Genomic DNA, 13,226 nt, shown 5'->3' with positions numbered 1-13,226 from the left:
ACCTATTAGTGTGGGCCCCTCCTTTGATTAATTTTGCCATGAAAGAATTAATACATAGCCCCAAGAGTCAAGGAACGCCATCTAAAAGACACATTGCCGGGATATGTTGCTTCAACACACACGAAAGAATCAACAAATTAATATTATGGCGCAATTCCAACATCATCCAATTTTTCAAGAAAAGAATATATGGAAATTTCACTCACAATTCAACATGTGGGGCCACTCATGAGTAACTTCACACACCCTTTAATTTCCTTCCATCACGATCCAAAAACAGTGTGGCACTTTATCTTGTACTATATAAATTCCCATATCTCGCCTAACTCCTTATATTGCATAATTTGCACCCTACAATCAAACCTAGATTCAAAACAATCTAGAAATCAATAGAGGCAATTTTATTGTGCAAATTAATAATGGGTCATGCAAATGCAAGCAACAGCACCACCATGGCTTTGGCACCAAGTGCTAGTTTAAAAAGCTTTACCTCTCCAATTCCCTATCTCTTTGGTGGCCTAGCCCTCATGCTTGCACTCATAGGATTGGCATTACTTATCCTAGCTTGCTCTTATAGTAAAAATTATTCATTGGATGGTAATGAAGACAAAGCGAAGAGGGCAACGGGAATGGAGGTTGATTCAGAGCCCAAGATTGTTGTTATAATGGCTGGAGATAGCAACCCCACTTACATGGCCAAGCCCGTGCCATCCACACACCATACTGAAGAAGCAGATTAGAGAGGTATTTCGTGATTTGAGTCATCCAATGCATGGAGAGAAAACAAAGAATAAAGAGAAAAAGAAATAAAAAATCCTCCTCCTCTTGATGTTTCTTGTTTATCCGTTTACCTTGCTCATTGGCATTTATGTATATACCTTTTTGTACAATTCTTTAAAATTAACATGATTTTGAGAAAGGATGTAAATCGAAGAGTAGAAATAATATACTACTATTATTTAGGTTTTGTTTATTGTATATTTTCCCTCTTCTTTAGCTCTTTCTTTTAATTAATAAATAAGCATTTAGAACTTTTTATGTATTATTAATTAGTAAAAATATTTATGATGTCAATCAAATAAAAATCATTTTAAAATATCAAAATGTTATAAAACAATATACTGTTTATGTTAGTTGAAATTAATTTATCAAAAAATCACATATTTATATGTGGTCTCACTTCTTATTTAATGGTTCTTCCTGCCAAAGTCTGAGATTTTTAATAAATTTTAGTTAATAATATAAAAGTGAGGTAGAGAAAATTTTGTTAAGATTTCTTTTTTAAATATAATTTTTAAAATAATTATTATAAAAATTAACATCTTATCCTATATGATAATTTATTATTGGATGAGACAACAAAAAAAATCAACATTATTCTTATCACACAAGTCAAAATCGAATCATACTGTCAGTACATTCGAATTTAATTTTCTTTATTTATCACATAATTTTATTTAATATTATTGTACCAAAAGTTAAACTTAAATTTACTGGATTAGAAAATTAAAATGAACTTAAATTAAACAAGTGCAGCGTATATAGGTTGATGAAGCTTTTTCAACAAGAAAACAAGTTGGATTCCTCATTCTCGTTAAGTACATGTACATACCAATATTAAGAGGAGACATGATTTTTCTGTTGGATTCCTAATCCAACAACTGAAAATAAAGAGTACTTTTAACTATTTAAGTAAACCAAACTTGATGCCCACGCTCAGAATTTTTTAAGTAAAAATACAAATAATTTAAATACTTACGCAAATAATACATCCAGTCATTATTTTCGTGAATGATACGTTTTATAGAGCATGATGAAAAATTGGTTTCTGACACATTTTTTTATTTATTTTCACGTTAGTTAAGAAATTCATTTCTTAGGGATCAATTTCTTAACTAATCCTTTTTTATACATGTTCAAAAATCCGTTCAATCTGGATTTTTCTTTTTTTTTTTAAAAAAAAAAACTTGGTTAAGAAATTAGTTTTTTTAGAACCAATTTCTTAATTGAGTTTTTTATTTTTATAAAAAAACATTTTAATTTTTTTTTCAATTACTTTTTATTAATTTATATGTGTGTATATACATATAAATTTTATTATATGAAAAATAAAATTTTAATTTACATATTTTGTTGTTAATTTCATTTTGTTTAAAATTCTTTCAAATCTTATTTTGTCATCAATTTCATACAGCATGCCACAAAAATTCATTTTAAAATAATTCATTTTAAACAAAAACAACCATATCATTATCGTGTTTGAACTCCATACAATCGTATTCAACACAATCATTACCTACATAAAATGGTTAACGATAAAAAAGATCAAGTAATATTCTGTAACATCCGTTAGCGTAAAAATTTGTTTTCCTTAAGACATCAAGCGACATGTCCTTATTTATTGTAATGACTTTAGGACCACTAGGGCATTCAAACATTACTCCTTTATATGATGGAATCATGTCACCATCGCAATATGCAAGAATAGATACACTCTCAGTGTTTTAAGTAATAAGGTGAATATCAGACACAAGTGTTGAGTTGCATCTAACCCCTACTACTATTTTATATTAGGTGGTCAATAGTTATCCTATGAATTATAGCAATGGCTGAGATCGCACTAACAATATAAATGGTTTAGATTATGTCTTAATTTATTATGGTTGGTTTGCATAATTCAAAAAAGTAGTGTTCAATCAAATCATCTCGTAAAAAGCATCATTGAGTCACATCATCTTGAAACAAGCAATATGAAGTCAAATCATCTGGGAAAAAGCAATGTGGGGTCAAATTGTCTCAAAAAAAGTAACGTTTGATCAATTCGTCTTAGAAAAATGCAGTACTCAATCAATAAGTGCAGTGCTCAATATTCAATCGATTAATGAGGGAAAATTGACACTCATAGTACATAATAGGGCGATTAATGTCATTTGTGTCCATCAATTCCACATTTGGGAGGTTGTCTGTTATTTGCTAGCTGACGACATACTCGTCCATGTTCTTGTGGTTGAAATTGTTCATCAAGAACAATAAGTTACTCTTCCTGGACGAAGTCATTAATATTTGGTTGATTAGTTGAAGAATTGCCAGTAATAGTTTGGTGAAAGGATGCAAACAAATGTATGAGCATACTTTACATGTACTCATAAACAAGTTTTGTTGTTCGAAGATCAATACCTATAAGGTTGCTCATAAAGTCATCTTCGCTAGCACTGAAGAACTATGAATTGTACCCATAATCTTGATGATGATGTTTTTATGGCATGAATTTATATGATTAAGGAGGTGGTTGTAGTCTTTCGTCATGCATGTTGGCAACAATTGGTGGGCTTTGTGGTGGAGGATGTTGTTCAATTTTTGTCTTTGGAGTTGAGCGAGATGTGACGACAATGTTTGGATGAGTTACAAACCGTGTTAGACAAACTTTTGAATTTGCTCGGTACCAATTCATGTAATGGCTTATATGTTCAAGATGTCCTTGAATAGGTTGGTCAATTAACACATATTTGTGTTTTTACTTCCAAATTCCAATCCATTGTTGATGCTCCTCTGTCCAATTTTTGTCACTGTGTTTTCTCATGTTAGTTTGATGGAGTTTGTCAAGATTATGTGGTGAATTTGGTATGTCTTGACAAAGTTTGAATTGGAGCATGACCCTGTCAGTTTATGGTTATACTACCACTAGGAAATAAATTAAAGCAACACAAACTTTCCATGTTTTGGAATCCTTGTATACATGTTTTGGCAGGTAAGGCATCCAATGGAACTGAAAAAAATTGCATTAATAATTTATAAAACAATGTAATTGATGTTTGAATAAATAGAACAAAAATAAATGGTTCAACCTCCTCGTTACGAATGTTATTGAATCTAAATTTGTAGCCTATAACATCATCGCATGGGATTCCAAAAAATTATAGCCCTTTGTCTCTTCATCTAGTGAAATGTAATATGTTAGTGTCAAATACTTTACCAAAAATGGTTTTTGTTTGAGTGAAACATTTTTATTTACCTAATTACAAGTGGATATAACAATTAACGCTCAACCCTTGTGATAAGAGAACAATTAGGTTCGTCTTGAAAACAGGTATAAAAAGAAAGGAACTTGACCCTAATCACGACTTACCGGTAGAACCAAAGTTATCAAAAGGAGGGTGACCATAACCGTGACTTGCTGGTATAACCAACATTATCAGTTCTTACCCCAAGAACAAAGGAAAAACTCTCACAATAGAAAAACTCTCAAATTTTAGTAATCTTCTAAATCTCCCAACAAAGTGTTTAAGGGGTCCCTTCATACTCCTACTAATAACCCTAATTTAGGCACAAGGCCCAATATCTAATCTAATAATTAAAAGACTTTAAAATAACCATAAAAGATCGTGCATGTTGGACTTAATTATTATTTAATCAGCCCAATATTAATAGTCCACCAAAATTGATCAACTCAGTCCATGGATGCTTCTTGTCTTGTAAATTGGGCGTCCCAAAGTGATTCTTCAAGTTGACCCCAAAACATCTTCATCAATTTATAGGAGAGTGACCCAATTAGGTGCAACCCTTAATTCACATTAGTCTTCTTTCTCTTTGATCTTTAGAATCAGGCCTTGTAATGTTTGTTTCATCCTCTTAGTCTTGGATAGGATCTCAAATCCACAGCAAAGGATCATTAGATGGGCTGGTTGCCTCTATCATTCCACCCCTCTTCAAAAGGATTCATCCTTGAATATGATTTGTTACCTACATCAACGAAAGATAGATCAAACAAATTAAAGGTAGCACTTATGTTACCATATTCTCTTGGCAAGTCCAGCTTGTAAGCATTGTCATTTATCTTTTCTAGAACTTGAAAAGGCCCATCTCCTCTTGGTTGCAACTTGAATTTTCTTTGAGCAGGAAACCTTTCCTTCCTCATATGAACACAAACCCAATCTTTTGGTTCAAATATAACTTTGATGTGACCCTTATTTGCTTGCTTTGCATATTGTTCATTCTTCTTCTCAATGTTGACTCGAACTTTTGCATACAAATTTTTGATATAATCTGCCTTTTTCTTACCATCAAAATTAGCATACTTATTAGAAGGCAAAGGTAAGATATCCAAAGGAGTCAAAGGATTAAAGCCACACATAACTTTGAAAGCATAATAAGAAGTAGTAGAATGAACAAACCTATTATAAGCAAACTCAACATGTGGAAAGCTTTTCTCCCAGTTTTCAAATTCTTTTGAATGATAGCACGCAATAGGTGGTAAGTGTCTTATTTACCACTTTAGTTTGTCCATCCATTTGAGGATGTGCAACAGTGGAAAACATGAGTTTTGTTCCCAGCTTATTCCACAAAGTTCTCCAAAAATGACTTAGGAACTTCACATCTCTATCCCTTACTATTGTTTTTGTCAATCCATGCAAGCGCATTACTTCTTTAAAGAAAAGGTCAGCAATATGTGTTGTATCATTGGTTTAGGAACATGCAATGAAATGCGCCATTTTACTAAACCTATTAACAACAATAAATATATTGTCTTTACCACCTTGAGACCAAGGTAGTCCTAAAACAAAATCCATTGAAACATTAGTCCAATGGTGATTAGGCACAGGCAAGGGTGTATAGAAACCATGGGACATGACTTCAGATTTTGCTTGTTTACATGGTATGCACTTGTCACAAATAGATTGCACATCATGCTTCATGCTAGGCCAATAAAAATGCTCATGCAGAATTTCTAAAGTCTTTTTCACACCAAAATGTCCCATCATTCCACCACCATGGCTTTCTCTAACTAACATTTCACACAAGGAACACACTGGCGCACATAATTTATTTTTCTAAAACAATAAACCATCATGTCTATAATAATTTCCAAAAGCATGTTTAGAACAAGAATCTCATACTTTGCCAAAGTCAGAATCAGTAGCATACAAGTCCTTCACAAACTCAAAACCAAGCAATTTAGTTTGCAAAGAAGTAAGCAAAGCATATCTTCTGTACAAAGCATCGGTCACTATGTTTTCCTTACCATTCTTGTACTTGATCACACAAGGAAACATCTTAATTAATTCCAACCACTTGGCATGTCTCTTTTGAAGCTTACCTTGAGATTTTAGAAACTTCAAACTTTGATGGTCAAAATGAATTATGTATTCCCTTGGCCATAAATAGTGTTGCCATGTCTACAAAGCTCTTACCAAAGCATACACATCTTTGTCATACGTGGAATAATTCAATGTTGCCCCATGAAGCTTTTCACTAAAGTATGCAACTAGTTTAGAGTCCTGCGTCAGTACAGCCCCTATTCCAACACTAGAAGCATCACATTCAATTTCAAAAGCTTTATCAAAATTAGGCAAACAAAGCAAAGGTGCATTGGTTAGCTTATCATTCAATAAATTAAAAGTTTTCTTATGCATATCAGTTCACTTGAACACCATATTCTTTTTGACAAGTTCATTTAAAGGTGCAGCAAGTGAACTAAAGTTCTTCACAAATCTTCTATAAAAACTTGCTAAACCATGAAAACTTCTTACCTCATTAACATTCTTAGGTATAGTCCATTCCTTAATTGTCTTTACCTTTTCTTCATCCACACTTATTCCTTTTGAGCTAATGATGAAACCCAAGAACACAATAGATTCATGGCAAAAAGAACACTTTTTAAGATTGACATACAATTTATTTTCTCTCAAAACATTAAAAACAACATGTAAATGATCAACATGTTTCTCTAATGTTTTTCTATAGATCAAAATGCCATCAAAATACACCACAACAAATTTTCCAATGAAAGCATGCAAAACGTGGTTCATTAACCTCATGAAGGTACTGGGTGCATTAGTTAAACCAAATGGCATCACCAACCACTCATATAAACCATATTTTCTTTTAAAAGTTGTTTTCCATTCATCACTTTCTTTCATGAAGATTTGATAGTGTCGACTCTTCAAATCTATTTTAGAAAACACACGAACCATGCAATTCATCAAGCATATCATCCAATCTAGGGATAGGATATTTATACTTTACAATGATTTTATTTATGGCTCTGTCATCTGTACACATGCATTATGTCCCATCTTTCTTTGAACCAAGATCACAGGAACAAAACAGGCTAAAACTTCCCTTACAAATCCCTTTTGCAAGAACTCAACAACTTGCCTTTGGATCTCCTTTTGTTTCTTTTGGACTTGACCTATAGGCTGACCTGTTTGGAAGTGAAGCACCAGGAATGAAGTCAATATGAGGCTCAATACCTCTTGAAGAAGGTAATCCATATGGAATTTTGTCTAGAAAACATCAACAAATTCTTGTAACAAGGAAACAACCTCACAAGGCAAAGAATAGTTAAGATCGTTAGTAAAATAAACATCCTTGTACATGAGTACAAGTAGTTACTCTCTAGCTATCAAAGCACTCTCAACCTCTTTTTTCTTTGCAAATGCACTCACTTTCTTATTTTTCTCTTCTTTGTTTTCTTTTTTATTTTCTTTCTTTTGCTCACTCTAATTTTTTTTTCTTTTCTCTCCTTTTCTTGAAGTTCAATTGTTCTTCTTGTAGAAGCATATATGATATGAAGTTTTGATGATGCCAAAGATAAGCGCTTCTCAAGTTTAATCCAAGTCAAGAATCAAGAAATTCAATAAGAATGATGAACTTAGTCCATAGGATCTTAAAAATAGTTTCTTAGATGATGTTGCACAGGTTTGGCTGAGGAAAATATCTTACAAATCATTTTAGTAAAACTATGTTTTCAAAATAAGATGTTTTTCTCTCTGGTAATCGATTAACAGAGGATGTAATTGATTACCAGTAGCTAAATACTTTCTGAAACAGTTTTACAAATTTTGAATTTGAATTTTAAACTATGTAATTGATTACACAATGGATGTAATCGATTAGTAGAAGTTAAAACTGTTTGTAATAGCTTTTAGAAATTTGAATTTAAATTTTAAAAAGCCTGTAATCGATTACAACAGTTGTGTAATCGATTACCAGACACGAAAATTTCAAGTTTCAAGTCTGAAGAGTCATAACTCTTCAGAACTAACTATGTAATCGATTACCATATTTATGTAATTGATTACCAGTAAGGAAATTTTAAAAATAACTCCCAAAAGTCATAACAGTTCAAAAAAAATTGAATGGTCATCAAAGACCTATAAATAAGTGACTTGGGGTTCGATTTCCTTAGAGTTTTTTTGAACAAAATTGTGTTATCCTCTTAAAACCAAATTGTCTTATCCTCTCAAAATATTCCTTGGCCAAACATTTGCAAATTCAATAAGGAATCTTGAGTGATCTTCATATTGTAATATCCTTCTCTTCAAGAGAGAAATTTTCTTCTTCATATTCAAGAGATTATTGTTTAAGAGACCGAGGGTCTCTTAAGTTGTAAGGATTTCTGAACACAAGGGAAGAGTGTCCCTGTGTGGTTCAGACTTTGTAAAAGGATTTTTATAAGATAATGGAAATCTCAAGCGGGTTGGTTGGGGATTGGACATAGGCATAGGGCGTGGCCGAACCAGTATAAAAATTGAGTTTGCATTCTCTCTTCCCTTAAACTTCTTTTATTTATTGCAGTTTATCTTTTGCTTTAAAGAAGTTTATTTTGAATTGTTCTTTGAGTAATTCATATTAAGGGTGCATTGTTAATCCAAAAGAAAGTTAAAATTTTAATTAGGGAAAGTTTTGTATCTTAATTCAACTCCCATTCTTAAGATACTAAGGCCACTTGTCTAACACTTCTCTCAACTTATACTCTCTTACAATTTTGATTTGATCGGTGTAGGGATCAACAGGCCAGAGAGAAGTTAACACAATGGTGCAATTGTTCAAAACAAGAGCATTCCTATTTTTGTAACCATCATGTGTAACCTTTCTATCAAATTGTCATGAACGTCCTAGAAGTATATGCCCAACATGCATGGGTACCACATCACAAATAACTTCATCCTTGTATTTACCAATAGAAAAAGAAACCAACACTTGCTTGGTCACCCTTATGTCTCCATAATCATTCAGCCACTGAAGTCTATATGGATTAGGGTGCTTTAATGTGGGAAAACCCAATTTCTCAACCAACAAGGTGCTAGCAACATTAGTATAACTTCCACTATTAATCATCAAATTGCATACCTTGTCTTTTATGTGGCATATTGTATGAAAAATATGCTCCCATTACTCCTCATCACCTCCTACCTTAGGCTGCATATTAAGAGCATGCCTGGTAACAAGCGCATCTCCATTTACAAGTTCAGCAACATCAACATCACTGTAATCCTCCAATGGTGGCATTTCATCATCTCTTGAGCTCTCACTCTCTATGTCTCCATTATCCAACAATATCATGGCTCTTTTATTTGGACATTGAGAAAAAATATGTCAAACTCCTTGACACTTGAAACATTTGATATCACGAGATCTAGAAGATGAATTAATTTCCATTTTACCTTTAGGTGCAACAAATGAATTTTTGGACTTAGCTTCATCTTTTGACTTTGTCACTGATTTGTTGTTTTGCCAATTTGACTTCCATGAAGAAGTGGAAGAAAATTTGGAAGTACTCTTAGCTTTCAATTGCCTCTCCACTTGAATAGATTTGTGCAACAAGTCCTCCATCTGCACATAATGTTGTCATTCTACCACATCGGTTATCTATTTCTTTAGACCTCCAATGATTCTAGTCATAGTTGTCTCACAATCTTCTTCAACATTGGCTCTAACCATGGCTATTTCCATCTCCTTGTAGTAGTCCTCCATACTCATGGAACCTTGAGTTAGGGTTTGCAATTTTCTGTGCAAATCCTTATGATAGTGGCTAATATAAATCTCCTTCTCATGACAGTCTTCATCTCCTTCCATCTACTAATAGGCCTTTCACCATTCCTGTGCCTCTAGTCACAAGTTGATCCCACCAAATACTAGCATAATTGGTGAATTCAACAACATCTAGTTTAACCTTTTTCTCCTTAGAATAATTATGGCAATCAAACACATGTTCAACCTTTCTCTCTCACTCCAAATACAATTCAAGATCATTTTTTACCTTGAAAAGTAGGGATTGTCATCTTAATGCTCCTCAAATGATTATCTCTTCTTGGTTCGCCTCTTCGCCTTCTCCCATGACTTCTTGCATCTGAATACTTCTCCTCCTCCTCTTCTTCTATAGTTGATTGTATATGACTTCTAGATCTGAATGGAGATTGTAAGCTATCTAATCTTAAGTTCAAAGCTTGAAATTGTTCATTAACAACTTTAACAAACAACTTGAGATCCACTCCTTCTTCTCCACTCAAGATTTAAATTGTTGCAAGAATTGTGTTAGAAGTGATCGTAAATCGACAAATAAATATTCTCACACAAACACTCCCTCATGTGTTTACACTCAATAATTTTTTTTCCCACTCGTGTTTCACTCTTTTTTGCTTTTTCCCTCTAATAGTCTCACCACTCTTGCCTTTTACAATTCTCCTTATGAGCTCTTAAATAAGAACCTTAGGGGTTGATTATACACGACAAGACACAACAAGGGATGAATGAAAACTTAGTGAATAAGAATAAACAGAGGACAAGGAACAATGAATTTAAGAAAAGTGTTTTTTTTTTGTTTCTTTTTATTTTTTTCTTTGCACTTTTTTTGCACGAAATTCAAATTTGAACACAAATATGTGATTGGACAGATCCAAATCTAGACTGTAACAGAATTTTGATTCCAAATTTGAAAATCTAATTCATATTCTAACAACTTCAATTATGCAAATTTGGATTGTAACAAAATTTTGGGTCCAAATTTGAAAAAAAAAATCAGATCCTAACACAACTTTAATTATCCAAATATGGATTGTAATAGAATTTTGGCAACTTTAATTATTCAAATATGAATTATAACAAAATTTTGGCTCCAAATTTGAAAATTGGATTTTTTTTATGCACAAATTTTTGATAATATATATAAAAAAAAAGAGGACAAAAAGATATTGATACTAGATAGAGTTCAGAAAAGAAAGATAGACTTAAATAAATAGAACAAAGGAAGACGAAACAATAGTATAGAGTTAAACTAAACGAAAATAACAAACAAAGGAGGAAACACATCATAAGAAAGAAAACACAAAGGATAGATAACACTTGATTTCAAGAATCGAAGCTCTGATACCAAATGATAAAAGAACACTTAGGATCGTCTTGAAAATAGGTATAAAAAGAAAGGAACTTGACCCTAACTCTGACCTATCGGTAGAACCAAAGTTATCAAAAGGAGTGTGACCCTAACTGTGGCCTGCTGGTATCAGTTCTTAACCCAAGACAAAGAAAAAACTCTTATAATAGAAAAACACCTAAACATAGTTGGAAGGCAAAAACACAATGATTCTTACCAAAAACCTTCAACAAGAAAAAAATCCAAAGGGGTTAAAGCAAAAAACGAGCTCAAGCAACAATTTTGAAGCATACCCACCACGCAGAAACATTGAAATAACAAAAACAGCCATAACCCAGAAAAAAAATTCAAAATTTTCAAATAAAAAAAGTAGAGAGATAGAGAAAAAGGTTATTAAAAAGAGACTAACTGGTGAGGCGGTGGCAAAGGTTCTGAAGAGCCTCGACCAAAAAGGAGTCAACCATTGACTCCTTGTCTTTGAATAGAAAAATCTAATCATTGGAGAGACACGAAGAATCCATATTTAAGGAATAATAATAAGGGTTAGGAGAAGAAGAAGAAGAAAGAAGAGAGAAGTGGTGCGTGTACACGGCGTCGGCCCGACAGCCTTGGCAGCCTCCACCAGCATCACCTTGGGCTTCCTGACGCGCACGGCAACATCGGAGCCACGCACCTAGAAGTTGCGGTGGAGGTTGGAGACGGAGTCAATGAGGAAGGCAATGCGAGTGAGAGAGAGGCAGCTAGTGAGAATATAAAAGGGAAAACCCTTTCAACGAAGACGAGTTTTTAAAACCATCTTTAAAATCTTGTATTTAAGGTTGGTTGTTGAAGAAATCGACGTCGTAAAATGTTTTCAAAAACAGTTTTAAAAAAATCGTCTTTAAAAAGTTGTAATTATTTACAAAATTGTCACCGTTTTACATACGACATCGGTTTTTATATCACCATCTTAAAACTTGCATCTTAAAAGATCATTTTTGTAGTAGTATGGAGGTTTTTTTGCCACATGTCACACCCATTCCCATTTTGGTAAATCTCACCTTTTAGAAAAACATACCACCTTTAGCTTTCTTTTCCTCAGTTGAAACGCTTTGAGAAGATAAAACATATTTCAAAATTTGAATTTTAAATTGCTTTCTCATTCTTAGTTTTCTTTTTTTTTTCTTTCTCTTCTTTTGTCCTCTCCTTGAATGGATTTTCGTTTAATAAAATGAAATTGATGTGTGTGTGTTTGCAAGATGTTGAAAATCAATAAAGATCGTGAAAGATGATCAAAACTTGTTTCTTTCTCTCTAGCAACATCACAACCGTCATCGAAATTGCTACCACCAACCAATGTTGACCAAAGTTCAACATCTTTTTTTCCAAGTAAATGTTCCTTTTTTCCTATGAATTTTTCTTTTGATGTTTTATCTGAATGATTTGTTAGAAGTATTTGTACATTTTGTGTGAATTATATTTTGTTTTTTTTTTTTTTGGATTGGACTCATTTGTGGGTTGCAAGTTGTGTTTAATTAAATGCTGAATGAACTTTGTAATCCTCTATGACAAGTTTTATTGGTTAGTTTTTTTATTATTGGTTTCTTGATACAATTTGGTATTTGACTATGTTTTATTTTTCTTTTACAGAAGCAAAAATTATATAAGAATACCAACATTATGCATTTATTTCTCATTTAAGTTGTTATATCTTTATGCATCTTGTATTCATTCATTTAACTAAAGATTAATATATTTTGTGTTCATTTCCAGATTTAAAACATTCAAATTGAATCATGGGCAGTTCTTGCTCACAAGAAGCATTCAAACATTTTGAGAAAATCTGGAAATTTTCCATACAAATTGAACCATTGGCAGTCGTTGCTCACAAGAAGCCTAAAAAAGGTTGGATTGCATATGTTCACAAGTTGGTTTATGTTATACCAAAATGGATCAATCTGAGGTTAGAAAGTATTTTATTTGATATTGCTTCATGATAGCATATGGATTTGGGCTCTGAATCCTTATAGGAGTTTCACAGCTTTGTTTGCACATCTTGGTTTGTCTATGGTAGATAAAATTCAGAATTTTA

The 13,226-nt window shown here is 32.7% G+C and overlaps 1 protein-coding gene across 1 annotated transcript; it reads left to right on the top strand.

The window, feature by feature from the left end:
- Positions 1–419: 419 nt before the first annotated feature.
- Positions 420–740, top strand: LOC114398512 (protein GLUTAMINE DUMPER 5-like). The gene has a single exon (XM_028360707.1). It carries the CDS (start codon positions 420–422, stop codon positions 738–740), a length of 321 nt encoding a protein of 106 aa, XP_028216508.1.
- The last annotated feature ends 12,486 nt before the right edge of the window (positions 741–13,226 follow it).

Source organism: Glycine soja, chromosome 19, assembly GCF_004193775.1.
Source record: "Glycine soja cultivar W05 chromosome 19, ASM419377v2, whole genome shotgun sequence".
Lineage (NCBI taxonomy): Eukaryota > Viridiplantae > Streptophyta > Magnoliopsida > Fabales > Fabaceae > Glycine > Glycine soja.
The sequence above is the reverse complement of the archived record's forward strand: the minus strand, read 5'-3'. Positions and strand labels throughout refer to the sequence as shown.

Bases quoted from the DNA above. Each gene is read 5' to 3' on its own strand.
- LOC114398512 (XM_028360707.1), top strand. From the start codon at position 420: ATGGGTCATGCAAATGCAAGCAACAGCACCACCATGGCTTTGGCACCA.